The sequence below is a fragment of the Trachemys scripta genome, chromosome 7 (genome assembly GCF_013100865.1).
Source record: "Trachemys scripta elegans isolate TJP31775 chromosome 7, CAS_Tse_1.0, whole genome shotgun sequence".
Classification (NCBI taxonomy): domain Eukaryota; kingdom Metazoa; phylum Chordata; order Testudines; family Emydidae; genus Trachemys; species Trachemys scripta.
In genome coordinates this window covers 33,997,802-34,015,836 of record NC_048304.1, presented here as the reverse complement: position 1 = coordinate 34,015,836, position 18,035 = coordinate 33,997,802, and the positions used below count along the sequence as shown (strand labels likewise).

The window sequence follows — 18,035 nt, the reverse complement described above, 5'->3', positions numbered from 1 at the left end:
AGCCTCTTTGTAGTAAGATGAGGAACTCTCCTCCATTGCCGTGGAAGATTTGCTCTCCAAGGCCATCCAGAGAGATTTCTGTTGGACTTAGAGTGCAGAGCAGGGATGTTCAAGCGATCTCCCTAAGACCTGTCCGCTTGCCATGTATTTGCCGGGCGTTGAAGATAGCAATCATGTTTATCCATAATGAACATTTTATAGCCCCACCTGGAGGAATTTCTTAAAGCTGCCGGGCTGTTTCTCTTCAGGTATATCAAGAGAAAAAGAAACAGTGAGGGGAACAAGAGAGCCAGACAACAATCACATCAAAATAAATATCTAAACAATTCTTAAACAGGTAATGTCAGAGAGAGAGTGGCAGAGGTGCCAAAGCCTCAGAAGCACCACACACACCAAACTTTTTTAAAATAGAAAAGGGAAAAATAGAGAAAATTCAGAAAAAAAAAAAAATCAGCTATTTTGTGAGTAAGCAGTTTTAACAATGAGGGTCAGACACCTATTGTGCAATTCACTCCTAGAACTACTGTCTGGAGTTTCTTTTTCACCAATCGTTAGAAGTGCTAATAGGCCAGAGCTCTAAGCAGGAGCAAGTGTGCATCACCCCTCATGATAATGTCTGGTCAGGTGTTTACCTTTACAGAATCAGTGTTTCACAATACCTGAGTTTGAGAGTCATACCTTGGTTAGGACATGAAAGATGTAGGGATACATTAATCCCTTCTTGTGCCTGTGTTCTGCCACTCTTAATACTTCAGGTGCTACAGGAGGCAATGGAGGGGTGGTAATATCCATATGGTTCCTGGTGGGCATTGACAACAGACATGGGATTTGTGGACTACTGGCTTGATTCCCTTTGACTTCAGCTGCCTGGCTTCCTGAAGAGGCAGTCGAAGAACCTTCTGCCTGCAATACATCATACAAAAGAAAACATGCTTTTATTGTTTACATAGAAAAATAAACTTGTACATTAACAGAAAAAAAAGCACTTTGCATGTCTCTCCCTGCACCCACAATGGGAGCTTAAATTGATAACTTTGCTAGACACTAAAAATAATGGCCTTAATAAAGGCACCAGATTAATGGCTTATTACAACAAGCTGCCCCCTTTTTTGGCCTATGACTGCAGAGGTGTTACAGGCCACTTCACCTTGAATGGTGTCTCAGAATGTGTTAACTATTCATGCTAAACCATCTGTTTCACCTTGTATTTAGCTGTGACACTCTGGGTATGTCAACATAGCAATGTCACTCAGGCTCGAGAGGCTATTTCATTGCTGTGTAAACTTCCAGGGTGCTAGGGTCCTAGAGTCCAGACCCCAGCCCAGAAGTCTACAAAGCAATGAAATAGCCCTGCGAGCCCAAGTCGGCTGACATGGGCCAGCCTCGGGTTTTTCTTTGCTGTGAAGACACTCTCTGGGGCCTGGTCTACACTAGAAAATTAGGTCGGTTTAACTACATTGGTCAAGTGTGTGAAACATCCATACCTGAGCGACATAGGTAAGGTGACCTAAGCCCTGTGTCGACAGTGCTAGGTCGACAGAAGAAACCTAGTTACCACCTGGTGAGGAGGTGGATTACCTATGCCGACAGGAGAACCCCTCCTGTCAATATAGATGGTGTCTACACTGAAGCGCAACAGCAGTGCAGCTGTAGCATTTTAAGTGTAGACAAGCCCTGAGTACCTTTCCCACACCTGATGAAGAGTTGTGTAGCCTGAAAACGTTGGCTTGTCTACATTTGAAATGCTATAGCTGTCTCTTTCACCAACAGAAGTCAGTCCAATAGAAGATATTACATCACCCACCTTGTTCGACAAATGAAAACATTCATTTTTTTTTTTTGACTATACAAAAGTGCGAACATGTAGCATGGATTACCAAAGGCAGCTACAGAAGCTGCAAACATGAACAGTGTAAAGTACTACACTGAAGGTACATCTACACTTACAGCCGTATGTAGAGTACAGATACCACACCCCCAGCTAGTATGGGTACAAACAGCAGTGTAGACAGTGAGGCATGGCTTAGGCAGGTAGAGTAGAGTGTCCTACATGCCTGAATCCCCAGGACACTATTTTTAGCAGTATAGTGTCCCGCTGCCTCTCTTCTGCCAGAGCCTTTCCCTGTCACAGTGAAAGGCTTCTGCAGCAGGGAGTTACCAGAGCTTTTCCCTGCTGCCTGAGCCTTTCCCTGTCACAGTGAAAGGCTTCTGCAGCAGGGAGTTACCAGAGCTTTTCCCTGCTGCCTGAGCCTTTCACAGCAGCACCTAGCTACATGTATAGTGCATGTACTCTAAATGCTGCCACAAGTGTGTAGACAACCTTAGGAAGAAATAAACACACAACTACAAAATGAGGAATAATTGTCTAGACATTTGTGGCACCTTAGAGACTAACAAAGGTGCCACAAGTACTCCTGTTCTTTTTGCGGATACAGACTAACACGGCTTCTACTCTGAAACCTGTCTAGACATTAGTACCGCTGAAAAGGATCTGGGAGTTATAGTTGACTCATATTCAATTTGTGATCCACAACATGATGCAGTTACAAAAAAAGACTAGTATCATTCTAGAGTGTATTAACAGAAGTGTCATATGTAAGATTCAGGAGGTAATTGCCCTGCTCTCCTTGGCACTGGTGAGGCCTCAGCTGGAGTACTGTGTCCAATTCTGAGTGCCACACTTTTAAGAAAGATGTGGACAAATTTGAGAGTCCAGAGGAGAGCAACAAAAGTGATAAAAGGTTTAGAAAACCTGACCAAAGGAGAAAGGTGAAAAAACTGGGCATATTTAGTCCTGAGAAAATAGGACTAAAGGGGAACCTGATAACAGTCTTCAAATATCTTAAGAGCTATTACAAAGGGGGCTGAAATCAATGTCCACTTAAGGCAGGACATGAAGTAATGGACTTAATCTGCAGCTAAAGAGATTTAGTTTGGATATTAGGAAAGACTTTCTAACTATAAAAATAGTTAAGTTCTGGAATAAGCTGCCAAGGGAGATTATGGAATCCCCATCATTGGAGGTTTTTAAGAACAGGTTAGGTAAACACCTCCCAGGGATGGTCTATACTTGGTCCTGTCTCAGTACAGGGGGCTAGACTAGATGACCTCTCGAGATCCCTTCCAGCCCTATTTTTCTATGATTTTATATTCATAAGTGAATCAAAATTATAACCGTAACAGAATGCTGAAAATAAATTCTTCCTATTCTGTGGTTACTCTAGTCATCGTTTTCCTGCAAATAACCATTATTAAAAACAAGATATATTCATGTCCTCATGCAGTTTAAATTTTAACTTTTCATCATATTAAAAAGTAGTAATTTTTCTTTATATTAATATTTTCCCAGTAAAGCAATAACAACCTCTGATAAACATTTCTGGGGAGTTATTGACTAGTTGGGCAAAGGCAAAACAAAGGGCCTTCAACTCCAGTCTGGGAAAAAGAAAAAAAGAAAAGAAAAAAAAGGGGGGGGAGGGTGGAGAAGGAGGGGGGACAAAACCTTCCTCTGCTCATTTCTTGAACAAAATGGGAAAACATACAAGCACTGACCACATAACATAATTTGATCTTGAAGGGCCTATGGTTTTTTCCCCATTATGAATGAAATTATGTTCCCTTTGTTAAAAGGGCTGCACAATATTTTTGCTACCTCTTCTGGTTAAGAGTTGCTAGTATAGCATTCAATTCTGTTGCTAGAAATTCAATTCAATATTAAGATTTACAGCCAAAAGTGACATACTGTTGGACTTATCCAACAATGAAAAAATACTTGGATAACTGCTTTCAGAGATGCTTAGAAGTAGAAGCAGAGAAACCCACAAAAAATCTCACTAACAACAATCTGGTAATCTCTCAATTTAAGAGGACACGATAAGTCGTATTTTCATCTGAATTTGATATCTACTACTATAACAAGTAATTCCTAAGTTGCTATAACTGAAAGACTAAGGTTTGTTAACTTTGTGCATGTGACAGCACATTATGATTAATCAGTTTCATGGTTTTGCAGATGTGAACATCCCTTCACACACAGAAAGGTGTGCAGGGCCCCCAGCATGTTTGAGGTAATTCCAGGTACATCCATCAAATCTTTCTAAATACCAAAAGGGAAGCAGACAAATCCTTATTTAAAAAGTTAAGGATTTTTTATTTTAAAGAAGTCAAGGCACACTATTCAAAAAGGTGTTCCCTCAGAACACGGAATTTCAAAAACAGATTTAGTTTTTAAAAAGAGGTAGACACAAAAGGAATGGTTAGAACAAAACAATCTGTGCTAGTACTTTTTTCAAGCAATAGCTTGATATTATAGATATAATATAATAATAGATATAAAATGTTTTTTTAAGTACACTTAGTTAGCACCAAAGTGTCATATTTATGGTATATTTTTATTTAGATGTAATTATTATAAACAGATTCCTATCCCCAATTCTAGTAGCGCTAAGAATGATTTTAAAAGATGCTGAAATGGCACTATAAATTATTTACAAAACAATGTGCTGCTATTGAAAGGGGGGAAATCTAGTTAAAAAAAGAAGTGTACTACCACAAGACTCTCATGTATTTGCACTATTCTAGGTTATTACCAGGCTGAATAAAAATAGTTTTAGAAAATTTTAAAAATCTGATTTTTTTAAAAATACAGATTTTTATTCTTTAAATAAATTTGACATTGACAACCTATGTTAACGCCTAAACTTATAATCTATTAAAAACATTACCTACAAAAATATTGAGTACATATTTGCTGATAAATTCCAAAGAAAGTAACACCACTGAACTGGTGGAAGTCAATGGCTTACACCTGGAACCAGAGTTTGCTGAAGTATTAAACCAGCTTTTGACAGCTGTAGCCTCTTCGGCAGGTACAGAGAGACCATCACCTTCATTTCAGCTAGTTCAGTTCAATGACCAGTTCGTTCAAAGTTTAGAAACCAATTGGAAGTAGAAAAAGAAGGAAAGTTGATTTTCCTCTTCCCATCTATGAATAAAAACTAGGTGTGAAAAGATTAAGTCTACTAGTTCTAAAGTCTTGATGACATCGTTACCAGAAATCAGTTCAATTCACTAACTACAGATAATACTTCCTCTTTTAATGAATCGGTTTTAAATGCAAGACATGTTTTGATAAACATTTTTCCCCTCTGTGTCCAGCAGTTAAGGTAGTTTTATTTAATAAAAAAAATTAAAATGCGGTTTTGTCCATTTTTAACTGAATATGAATGTCCATCCAGGTAGAGCTTGACACATATCACAAGTAAAAAATTAATCGAATAAATAAGAAATGCATCATTCCCCATTTTCTAACATAGTAAGAAATGTAAAAATTAAGAATCTGAATAAATGTAAATTAAGCTGCAGAATTGCTTAAATAAATGTGTATAGACATAATATATCCTCCTGTTTAGCAAAAAGCAGAACCAAATTAAGCACACAGGCTATATTTAGTTGCAAGCCAACATGTTTTAATGGTTACCAACCTCTCTCAGGAAAATAACTAAAAAGTACAATTGCAATACACGATTAAAATCAGTAATTTAAATCAATCCACCCTACATAATGCACCCAACACTGCAAACAACACAATGGTATCCAAGAGACTACTAGTACCTCCACAGTTAGGAGTATTATTATTGTTAGCATTTATTTTTATTACTGTAATACCTAAAAGGCCTAACTGAGATGGGAAGCCCATTGTCCCAGGCACTGGATAAATGCATAGTGAGACAGTCCTCACCCCAAGAGCTTGCAATTTAACTAAATGAAACAAAGGATAAGAGAAAGGAAACATTATCATCAGGGTTGGTGCTAGCTTTCTGTTATAGGCCAGATTTTCAACTCCCTAAATGATCTACCTTAAAACTTCACATGCCATATCTGATTCCAATGTGAAATTCTTCTGGAAAGTTTGAACATACACAAAGTTTCAGAGGAACTAGACTTTAAAAATATATTTTCACCTTTCAAACATTTTTTCAATATTTTGGCTACTTCTCTGTGAAATAAATATACCTACAAACTCTAGACTTGGTTTTTCCTATAGTGCTAACAAATACAATTGCTTTTAACTGGTTTAGGGGAGGGTAAGGAAGCAATTACAGATTTAAAACTGTTATCACAGAAACACAAAGTATACACTTTAAAATGTACATAGATACTAGTATATACATGTGTCCATCTGATTATCTACTCACCAGTTTTTTGCATACTTTGCAAATTGTATGGCCCTATAGACATTCTGCAAATTGTGAATGGTCCACATGCAGATAGCTATCAGACCGGGAGTGCCTTGCAGGGATAAGTATGGATGGGTGTGGTCTGTTTCTGACAGTTATTAGGTTAGCACTATAGGGACAGATCCAAGGTGTTATCTGACTGGAATTTCCAGATTAAAAACTTTTATTTTATTTTGGGGGAGGGGGAGAGAGGGGGAAACTAACACATTCTCAAAAGGGTTTATAGCTAAGAAAAAAAGGTCTTTCCACCATAACTCCAGACTTTGGTTTGGCTTTATTTCTATTATATTTTTTGCCTGAGAATAAATTAATGGCTAGCCTTCATCATTGGCTTATATTGGAGGTATAAAACATGTGCATTTTCACTGAAATGTAGTTGAAACTTGGCATGTCTGGAATGATGTCCTTCAAATTGACAATGGTTTTGGCACTTGCTTTTTACTAGCACAATTTTAAATCAATGTTGAATTCTTAAGGTATTAACTGTACCATCCTTACATTAAGTAGTTCCATTCAAACTCATAGAATTACTTTACTATTCATTGTGAAATTCATCCCAACCATTTGTAAAAGTAAAATCTCTAACTGATAAGTAATAGTATTTTTTCCATCTTTGAATTCTCATACATTAATTGATAATAATGACTACACAGCTCTGAGTTGTGCATTTTTGCCCTACCTTCAAACATCCATAATGGAACTGCTCTCAACAGATAGACCATGCAGAGCTTGAGGGACATAGCAAACATCCTTGCTACATTAAGACTACTAAAGGCATTCATATTGAAATCAACACAGTATATTATCGTGTATATGAAATATGCAGAAATAGCCAAGAATGACAGGGTGAGCTAGTCTACTGAGTTTACAATTTTGTACACATATCATGACATATTTTAAGCCATTTCTCACTGTATATTACAGGTTTTTTTTTTTTTTTTTTTTTTTTTTTTTAAGTTCTCACAGGTGCTTTTGAAAGTTTTACCCATATGCTTGTAAGGCTGTAGCAATAAATGTGGAGGTTTGGAACTTAAGGTATTACCTTTGTTTGGTCTCCTGGGTCTCCTCCATGTGCTTGGTTTTCCGACTGTGTTCTTGTTTTTTCCCAACTCATTTTGTTCCCACTGACATGGCTGAATAAATACACAAAAAGAAAAACTACCCTATTTAGTGCAAAATGTAAGATGCATCTTAATAGCTTTATTAATAGTCAATGAGAATTTTTATCAGTCAGTGAATGCTCTAATTTTAAAAAAGACACCACATAAATTAGAAATGCCAATATACAGGAGTGTCTAGAAAGCAGTGTAACATCCCCATAATTATTAATTAAATGTTGTTAATATTTGGATTGTAATTTTTAAAAACTTTTAAGATTCCTTTATAATTATAAGGACTAAGTATTATCTCGACCATCCTTTACCTGCTCTTAAAAAACTTCCAGTGACGGAGATCCCACAACCTTTCTATGCAATTTATTCCAGTGCTTAATTAACCACCCTGACAGGTAGGAAGTTTTTCCTAATGTCCTACCTAAACTGCCCTTGCTGCAATTTAAACCCATTTCTTCTTGTCCTATCCTCAGAGGTTAATAAGAACAATTTTTCACCCATCTCCTTGTAACAACCTTTTATGCACTTGAAAACTTATGTTCCCCCCTTTAGTCTTCTCTCCAGACTAAACAAATCCAATTTTTTTCAGTCTTCCCTCATAGGTCATATTTTTTTAAACCTTTAATCATTTTTGTTGCTCTCCTCTAGACTTTCTCCAGTTTGTCCACATCTTTCCTGAAATGTGGTGCCCAGAACTGGACACAATACTCCAGTTGAGGCCATATCAGCATGGAGTAGAGCGAAAGAATTACTTCTCATGTCTTGTTTACAACACTCCAGCTATTACATCCCAGAATATTTGCATTTACCCCCCGACCCCCAACAGTATTATACTGTTGAATCATATTTATCCTGTGATCCACTGTGACCTCAGATCCCTTTCCACAGTACTCCTTCCTAGGCAGTCATTTCCCATTTTGTACGTGTGCAACTGATTGTTCCTTTTTAAGTGGAGTACTTTGCATTTGTCCTTATTGAATGTCTTCCTATTTACTTCAGACCATTTCTCCAGTTTGTCCAGATAAAGAACGGTTACTTACCTTCTGTAACTGTTGTTCTTCGAGATGTGTTGTTCACGTCCATTACACATTAGGTGTGCGCGCGCCGCGTGCACGGACGTCGGAAACTTTTTCCCTTAGCGGCTCCCGTCGGGCCGGCGGCCCCCCCCTTCCCGCCAGAGCGGCACCCCGCTCCAGGGTATATATATCCCTGCTGACCCGACCACTCCGGTTCCTTCTTGCCGGAGACTCCGACAGAGGGGAAGGAGGGTGGGAAGTGTAATGGACGTGAACAACACATCTCGAAGAACAACAGTTACAGAAGGTAAGTAACCGTTCTTTCTTCTTCGAGTGATTGTTCACGTCCATTACACATTAGGTGATTCCCAAGCTTACCATTGGAGGTGGGTAGGAGTCAAGATACAACTGACTGTAGCACGGCCCGCCCGACCATCGCGTCCTCTCTGGTCTGATGATGGATCGCGTAGTGGGCTGTGAACGTGTGTACGGACGACCAGGTGGCTGCCTTACAGATCTCCTGGATAGGGACCTGAGCCAAGTAGGCCGTTGAGGACGCTTGGGCTCTAGTCGAATGGGCCCGGATCTCCGGGGCCGGAACATTGGCGAGCTCATAACAAGTGCGTATACAATGCACAATCCATGCCGACAAGCGCTGTGTCGAGATAGGCAAGCCTTTCATACATTCCGCAATAGCAATGAACAGCTGGGGTGTTCTGCGGAACGACCTGGTCCGTTCCAGGTAAAATGCCAACGCCCTTCGGACATCCAGGGTATGTAGGCTGCAGTGGTGAGGGTCCGTATGGGGTTTAGGAAAAAAACACCGGTAGGCAAATGTCTTGCCCCATGTGAAACTGTGATACCACCTTTGGGAGGAATTTGGGGTGCGGCCTCAGTTGCACCTTATCTTTATGGAACACTGTATAGGGCGGTTCCGAAGAGAGGGCCCTCAATTCCGATACCCTCCTGGCCGACGTGATGGCCACGAGAAACGCCACCTTCCACGAGAGGTGCGTGAGGGAGCAAGTGGCTAGGGGCTCAAAGGGAGGACTCATGAGCCTTGTTAGGACTAGGTTCAGGCTCCACGCCGGAACAGGCGGGCGCGAGTAGGGAAACACCCTTTCCAGCCCCTTGAGGAATCGGGCCACTGTGGGGTTGGAGAACACTGACATTCCCAACTCTCCCGGATGGAAAGCCGAAATAGCGGCTAAGTGAACTCTAATTGAGGCGGGCGCAAGCCCTTGATTCTTGAGGTGCAGTAGGTAGTCCAAGATCGACGGAATTGAGGCTTGTAAAGGCTGTATGCTTTGAGGCTCACACCAGTGGGAGAACCTTTTCCATTTTGCCAGGTAGGTCGCTCTTGTAGAGGGCTTCCTACTATTAAGGAGGATTTGCTGAACTTGGTGAGAGCACCTGTGTTCTGCATCATTCAGCCAGAGAGATACCATGCCGTGAGATGTAGCGAAGACAGGTTCGGGTGGAGTAGGCGGCCTTTGTCTTGCGTGACTAGGTCGCGATGGAGGGGGAGGGTGATTGGATCGGCTATGGACAGTTCCAGCAGGGACGTGAACCAATGCTGGCGTGGCCAGGCCGGGGCAATAAGTATGATCGTCGCCCTGTCCCTGCGGGTCTTGAGGAGAACCTTGTGTATGAGTGGGAACGGAGGGAAGGCATATCTTAGGCTCCCTCCCCATGGGATCATGAAAGCATCTGCTAATGATTCCCGGCTGAGGTTCTGGAACGAGCAGAACTGAGGGCATTGGCTGTTGTCCCTGGTGGCGAACAGGTCCACCCGGGGAAAGCCCCACCTTCGGAAGATCGAATGCAGGACGTCTCGCCTCAACGTCCATTCGTGCATTCGGTAGGATCGGCTGAGGTGGTCTGCTAAGCCATTTTGAATCCCCGGAAGATACGTCGCGATGAGGTGTATCGCATGGGCTATACAGAAGTTCCATAATTGGAGTGCCTCGTGACAGAGGGGAGAAGACCGGGACCCGCCCTGCTTGTTTATATAGAACATGGCGGTAGTGTTGTCCGTCAGGACTGCCACGCTGTGACCTTTTATGGTGGCGCGGAAGGTCTGACAGGCGAGGCGAACCGCTCTTAGCTCCTTCAGGTTGATGTGAAGCAGCTTGTCTTCTCTGGACCACAGCCCTTGGGTCCGCAGTTCCCCCAGGTGCGCCCCCCAACCCAGGTCCGATGCATCTGTTACCAACGTCAGAGTGGGCTGTGGGGCAGCGAAGGGGATCCCTTCGCATACCTGTTGGCGATCGAGCCACCAGCGTAGCGAGCTGAGCACCTGGTTCGGGATCGTGACTACTTGATCCAATGGGTCTCTGTTGGGGCGATGCGTGTGGGCGAACCACAACTGTAAAGGCCGGAGCCTCAGGCGGGCATGTCTGACCACATGTGTGCAGGCTGCCATATGCCCCAGAAGCTGCATGCAACACTTGCCGTTGTCGTGGGGAATTTTTGGACCGAGCTTACGGCTCTGTGAATTGACATGAACCGTGCCTCTGGTAGGCTCGCTTGCGCGGTTACCGAGTCCAGGGTAGCACCTATGAAGTCCAGCCTCTGTGTGGGGACTAACGTGGATTTTGGCACATTGACCCGGAGGCCGAGCTTGTCGAACGTCTGCAAGGCCAGCGTCACGTGAGATCGGACCTCGGCCTCCGACCTGCCCGCGAGTAGCCAATCGTCCAGGTACGGGAACACACGCATCCTTCTTTTTCGAAGGAAGGCTGCTACCACGGACATGCACTTCGTAAACACCCGTGGTGCTGACGCCAGGCCGAAGGGCAGGACCGTAAATTGGAAATGGCGCTGGTCGACAACGAAGCGCAGAAAACGTCTGTGGGCCGGATTGATCGCGATGTGAAAATAGGCATCTTTCATATCGAGGGCAGCATACCAATCCCCCGGATCCAGGGATGGGATAATAGTTCCAAGGGAGACCATACGGAAGCGCGCTTTGATCAGAAACTTGTTTAGATCGCGCAGGTCCAAAATAGGACGGAGGCCCCCTTTCGCCTTGGGGATCAGGAAGTATCTGGAATAGAATCCTTTTCCCCTTAGGTCTAGAGGGACCTCTTCTACTGCTCCTGCAGCGAGAAGGGTCTGTACCTCCTGTATGAGGAGTTGCTCATGAGAAGGGTCCCTGAAGAGGGACGGGGAAGGGGGATGGCAGGGAGGGGGCGAGGAAAACTGGAGGGTATAGCCCGCCTTCACTGTGCGCAGGACCCAGCGGTCCGATGTTATGCGCAACCAGGCCCGGTAGAAATGGGACAGACGGTCCTTGAAACCCAGAGGAGGATCCGGTATATGAAGTGGCACGCTGTCCTCGGGCGTAGCTTCAAAAGCCTGGTTTATTTCCCAGCTGCGGCTTGCCCTGGCCGTGACTCTGGCCTTGGTTAGGCGTATTGTTACATCTCCGCCTGTTATCCCTGCCTCGACGGCGGTAAGGCTCGTGCCGGGGGCGAGGGTGATATTGCCTCTGTGGTGGCTGTGGCTTAAAGGGTTTACGCTGCGTTACCGGGGTGTGCATACCCAACGACTTAAGGGTCGCACGCGAGTCCTTAAGGCTATGCAGCCTGGCATCCGTTTGGTCGGAGAACAAGCCCGAACCTTCAAACGGGAGGTCCTGCAGTGTGGTTTGCACCTCTGGCGGGAGATCTGAAGCCTGCAACCACGCCGAACGCCTCATCACGACTCCCGACGCAACTGTTCTAGCCACAGCGTCTGCTGAGTCTAGCGCGGCCTGTAAAGAGGTCTTGGCCACTGCCATTCCCTCATCCACCAGGGCCTTGAACTCCTGATGCGCGTCAGATGGGAGGGAGTCCTTAAGCTTGGCGACTGATGCCCAAGAGTTAAAATTGTGTCTGTTTAGAATCGCCTGCTGATTGGCGATCCTCAGTTGAAGGCCCCCCGAAGAATAGACTTTTCTCCCGAACAAGTCCAATCTCTTGGCTTCCTTGCCCTTGGGGGCAGGAGCTTGCTGGCCATGCCGCTCCTTTTCATTGACCGCCGAGACCACCAACGAACAGGGGGATGGATGCAGGAAGAGGAAGTCAAACCCTCTAGATGGGGCGAAGTATTTCCTCTCCACTCCCTTTGCAGTTGGAGCACTGGAGGCCGGTGTTTGCCACACCGTCTTATAGTTGGACTGTACTGTCCGTATAATGGGGAGTGCGACTCTGGAGGGGCCCTCTGGGCTCAGGATATCGACCATGGGGTCATCCTGCTCTACAGTCTCCTCCGCTTGCAAGCCCAGATTGAGGGCTACCCGGCGAAGCAGGTCTTGGTGTGCCCGGTGGTCAATCGGGGGAGGGCCGGACACCAGTGTGCCCGCTACCGCCTCATCTGGCGAGGAGGAAGAGGTCGGGGCCTTCTGCCCATCCTCATTGTCCTGTAAACCTGCATCAGCCAATTGTTCCTCTGGGGCCTGACCCGCAGCGTGTGATTGGGACGGTACCGTACTCGGTGCCGAGTCCACTCCTTCCCGCTCCGGTGGTCTAGAGACCGTTGCCTCCCTATACGATTGCGGGCAGTGCCGCGGGGAGCGGGATCGGTACCAGGATGGCCCGGATCTCGAGGCTCTCGATGGGGGCCCTTGTTGGTGGTAGGCCCAGGGTGTCCAGAATGGCCATTGGCTCAACTGGCCCCATTGGGACTGACCGTAGTCCCTGCTGTCCTGTGTCCTATGGGCATACCCGCCGTATCGGTCTGAGTCAGCCCCCGAGACCACTGACGGTGATCTGGAAGGCCATGGTGGCGCCGTCGGATGGTGCCGGTCTGGTCTTGGGGAGTAGCGCCTCCGCGACCAGGATCTGGAACGGTGCCTTGCCGACCTGGACCGGGAACGGTACCGGTGATCTCGGGACCGGGAACGGCTACGGCTGGTCGGCCTCGGGTAACGAACCGCTGATGCTTCACGGTGCCGACTCGTGCTTGGTTACTGAGTCGTTATGCCCTCCCAGCTTGACTGTGAACTGCTGAGAACTACTCTTAGGGAACGGTTTTCCAACCAGTTATGCACCACCTTATAGTAGCTCCATCTAGGACCTAGGCTGTATTTCTCTAGTTGGTTTATGAGAGAGTCATGCAAAACAGTATCAAAAGCCTTACTAAAGATATACCACAGCTACTGCTTCCCCCCTCTCCACGAGGCTTGTTACCCTGTCAAAGAAAGCTATAGTTTGATTTGACATAATTTGTTCTTAACAAATCCATGCGGTTACTTATCACCTTATCTTCTATTAGTGTAGAAAAACATCTTAAATTAAGTTCCAATGTCTGTCAATTTACCAACTAGTTTCCCACTTAAGAGACTGTCTCTAAACATAGTGATATAAATGATATTGTCTGGATGCCAATTTCATAATTCATTCAGAATGTACTGCATAAAACAAATCGCATTATTGTGAAAAAAATTTCTAGTGTACATATCTTGTTAACATAGATGTATCAATTTTATAAGTTGAAAATTTTAATTGTGGATAATTAAGTAATTTTACATAGTTCATTAAGCAAAGCAATCATAATGTGGTCCACATATCCCCAGTGTGTACCAACTACATCACAAAAAATAAAATTTAGGGTTATTACCATTAATTGCAGACATTCTCAGAATTTACTGCCATGAAGAGATGCATTCACAACTGCATACTAAGCACCAGAGATTTGAACTTCTAAAGGCATCTTTAGACTAAGTATGGTCATGTGCCGTGGTGTACGCACCAGGTCTTCATCTATTTAAGGTTACATGCAGATAGTACCCATAGTACACCCAGATAGTGGGGGGGGGCGCTCAGTGGTTTGAGCATTGGCCTGCTAAACCCAGGGTTGTGAGGCCATTTAGGGATCTGGGGCAAAAATCTGTCCAGGGATTGGTCCTGCTTTGAGCACGGGGTTGGACTAAATGACCTCCTGAGGTCCCTTCCAACCCTGACATTCTATGATTCTATGAAATCTCCTGTTGGAAATCAGTAAGCAGTAACAACAAAGACTCCACAACTGTCTTACCAAAATGGACATATGATCTAGTACAGATCTCAACCTTTTTCTTTCTGAGACCCCGCTCCAGCATGCTATAAAACCTCCACAGCCCACCTGTGCACAACAACTGATGTTCTGCATATAAAAGCCAGGGCCAGCGTTATGGGGTAGCAAACAGGGCAATTGTTTGGGGCCCCATGAAGCAAAGCTGCTCAGGCTTCAGCCCCAGGTGGTGGGGCTCAGGGCCTTGGGCTTCAGCCCTATGCAGTGGGCCTTCAACTTTCTGCCCCGGATCCCAGTGAGTCTGATGCTGGCCCTGCTTGACGGACCCCCTGAAACCTGCTCGCGAACCTCTGGTTGAGAAAACAATGATCTAGTATAAACCTGAACATATGAATTAGTCTGAATTACCTTTTCACTCCAAGCAAGGGATAAGGCACAATGGTAGGGCAGAACAAGGAAGTTTTCAGCGCTACTCTCTGTGCTGTATCTGTTCTGTGGATGAGGGCCATCAGTCACTTTCTAGAATTGTTAATCCTTGCATAAACTCTAAACTTCACTGCATGACTACATTTTCCCAAAGTTATAAAAGTGCAAAAACTGTAAGCTGAGCAGGGTTTTATATTTTTTTTATCTATTAGAACTCTAATATATAATGCTTTGGGGTGTTTTTCCACTGTGGAGTTGAAGAGAGGAGGTTCTCATTTATCAGGATCTCACAATGCATCATTTTTCTTCTTAGGGAACAATGAAAGAGTACGGGGTAAAAAAACCTGCTAGTAGTGGGGTTTTTTTGTTTTTTAGAAAAATGGCTAGAGTACACAGATATACTGGCAGCCAGAGTGACCCAACAAAGTACAACTTTTCTGTCAGTAACCTTCAAGCTTTCCCTGTACTCACAGGATACTGAAAAAGGTTCTGCTCATGAATAAGTATTTCAAAATATGTAAAGTGTTACTGAAATGATCTCATCCATTACTTACTTCACAGCACCTCCATTGCCTTCATCATTGTCAGAGGAAGATGATGTAGAAGAGGCAGGAAAATAGGTTGAATCCACATGATTGGGGCTCCCACTCTGAGCTGGGTTTATTGGAGAGGATCGTTCATACAATGGAGTATGTTTTCCTTCATGAGGAATGTTACTGTAGTTGTTCTGCTCAGAAAGACTTTTCCCACCTGCTTCCAAGGTGATGGCTGGCTCCGAGAGATTATATGGGTATGGACCCGGACCTTGGGCTCCACCCTGACTGGACATCTGTGGGGCCTAATACAATTTTATTTAAAAAACAAAAACAAAGGTAACAACAAAAAGATTGTTGTTATAATATGAATTCTGTTATTTAAATAGACTTTTTTTTTTTTTTTTTTTTTTTTAACATCTGAGTTCAGCCTTCCAGACTGCTCACGAGAAACGCTTTCATTGGAGTCTGCCAAGTCACTGCAGTTACAAGATGAGTTTTATCAATCAACTCTGGTTGTGAAAAGCAGGCTAGGTTTTTATCTCCTTATCTAGATTTTTATGAGTCTAGCAGACCACATTTCTAATAGTTATTAAGTCAAGAAAAGCAGAAGAAAATACTTGCCACAGGTTTTGCTTGTAGAGAGGTCTGTGGAATGTTGAGCATCTGAGAAGGAACATACGGTGGCACTATCCCAGGCATCCCAAACTGATTTGTTCTGGCTGTTTAATTAGCAAATGGGGGAAAAGGAGTGGAAATAAAAATGGGAAAAAACACAATAGTACTCATTTTATATACTCATCCTCACACAGGCAGTCTGGTCAAAACACAGTTGTCCAATGTGTATTTTAAGTAACTAATCTATATGTTAAAAAAAAAAAAATCAAACCTCACTGAGTTTTACACTTGACCTGGTTATTTTAATTTATTTATATATTTTGCCCTTACAGTTTATTTGCTCTTGTTTTATTCCCGTGTGTCTATTTTGACGATTCTAAGCTCATTTCTGCTTTTTTATTATATAATTCTCTCTCCAACTCTGTAGTTTGTCAAGTGAATTTTAACTTGTTTTGGTTTCTCTCTATTTTGATTCCATTTCGCTCTCGTCATTCTGCCTACTTTTATTCTCCAAATCCCATCACATCTAGAACTCAATCCACACAACCCTTCAGTGAAAGTGGCTTGACATTCTCAACATATTGCATTTCCACTAGAATACAGCAGAAGTAGTGGAACTTGATGTTTCTAGACACTAACTATAAGAATATTGGCTGTCCAACAAGCATTCAAAAGAGAAAAAACACTGTCAGACAGTAGCAGCATGCTGTCTTTGTTAAGCAGAAACAATCTTATTTACATCTTCCTCAGAAAGATGCAAGGTAGCTAGTATACTGTAATATGAAAACTATCTGGAGATCACCTGCTTCCTCTCCTTAGAGCTTCCCTTGCACTCACTATCTTCCCTCCATACCAACCTGGGCTTGCAACCTACCCAACGTGGATTGGTTAATTAGGGTTAGCAGAACAGGAAAATCAGTGACAAGAACTATAATTGTGAGTTGAGATGGCACCAACTGACAGACTGAAAAACACTCAAGTATTTTAACCCTAATGCAAGTCTTGGGGGACTTAAAACAGGCTCTGTTTCAGATGAGTTACTGTTCAGGAGCCCCAAAGTGGCAAGAAGTCCAAAAGTAGTGGCAACTCAGAGGGCAGGATGGAGACCACAGTGGCAGGGTGTTAACTGCACAAGGAAGAAGGAATGAAGGTACATAAATGGGGACAGAGCCAAGTCAGGGTTGCAAGGAAGAGTTGTAGTAGCATGTGACTACCAACGCCATTCAGCCTGCAGCACCAAGAGATAAAAAATGCACAACGTATCTGAGCTCAAGTAAACTTCTGAGTACCTGACTATGCAACCTTAACATACTTTTAGTCTAGCCCTTCATTTATAACAAAGGATATACAGTAAGCTGGGAGGAAACAGTTTCCAAGTTACTACAATAGTTTGGTCACATTTAGAATTTGCATATTCAAGCTCTGGTGGTAACAGTTAACTTAAACTGTGAACTATCATGTCTGTGAAACATGTAATTTCAGTGTTTTTATTTCCTCATGTATACAATGGAGGAATCTCTCTCAGAAAAAACTTGGGAGAAGCAAGAACTCTGTTTTGTGAAAGAAGTATAGTACACCTATTTTCCTGATAAAGTTGCTGACCAGTTTTCACTTGTTAACTGTTTACGTATCCAGATTCCCAACACAGAAATTAATTAGGCACTATTTAGGATGAAAGACAATTGGTGTTGTTGTTGTAACGGAAACTCAGGTTGAGCTCATTCCCCAAATTATCTGTTTACCCTATTTTAAAAGAAATGAAAACATTGCAGTGAATACTGGGTTTTTAAAGGTAATCTGATAAAAAAAATAGAGGTAATGAATATAAAGACAACCTCCTCAACATCACTATCTTTTATTTAGGATTATCCCCGTCAATTTTCTTATAAACAGACTTTTGTTACTTACCTAGGTAATGTGGTGGATGAAATGGCATAGGTTTATTAGTTGCTGAATAATATGCAACTGCTCTCTTAAATCGAGTAACTTTGTCTTCTGTTCTAGACTAAAATAAAAAGTAAAACAGGCTTTGTAAACAAATATACCCATATGACCTATACATCATGGCATAATATTGTAACATGCTTATCTATG

General features: G+C 43.2%; 1 protein-coding gene across 3 annotated transcripts in view; it reads right to left on the bottom strand.

Annotated features, from left to right (window-relative positions):
• Nucleotides 1-18,035, bottom strand: part of FAM120A (family with sequence similarity 120A) — a 123,049-nt gene that overhangs the window by 66,386 nt on the left and 38,628 nt on the right. For 2 of the 3 annotated variants that reach the window (XM_034776821.1, XM_034776819.1), the window contains exons 5-10: nucleotides 17,850-17,946; nucleotides 15,948-16,045; nucleotides 15,345-15,628; nucleotides 14,773-14,856; nucleotides 7,282-7,372; nucleotides 679-903 (exon numbers count right to left, since the gene is read on the bottom strand). In XM_034776821.1, coding sequence (XP_034632712.1) covers nucleotides 679-903; nucleotides 7,282-7,372; nucleotides 14,773-14,856; nucleotides 15,345-15,628; nucleotides 15,948-16,045; nucleotides 17,850-17,946 — 879 coding nt within the window. The remainder of the gene's footprint in view (nucleotides 1-678; nucleotides 904-7,281; nucleotides 7,373-14,772; nucleotides 14,857-15,344; nucleotides 15,629-15,947; nucleotides 16,046-17,849; nucleotides 17,947-18,035) is intronic. The other variant, XM_034776820.1, reaches the window with a different exon arrangement.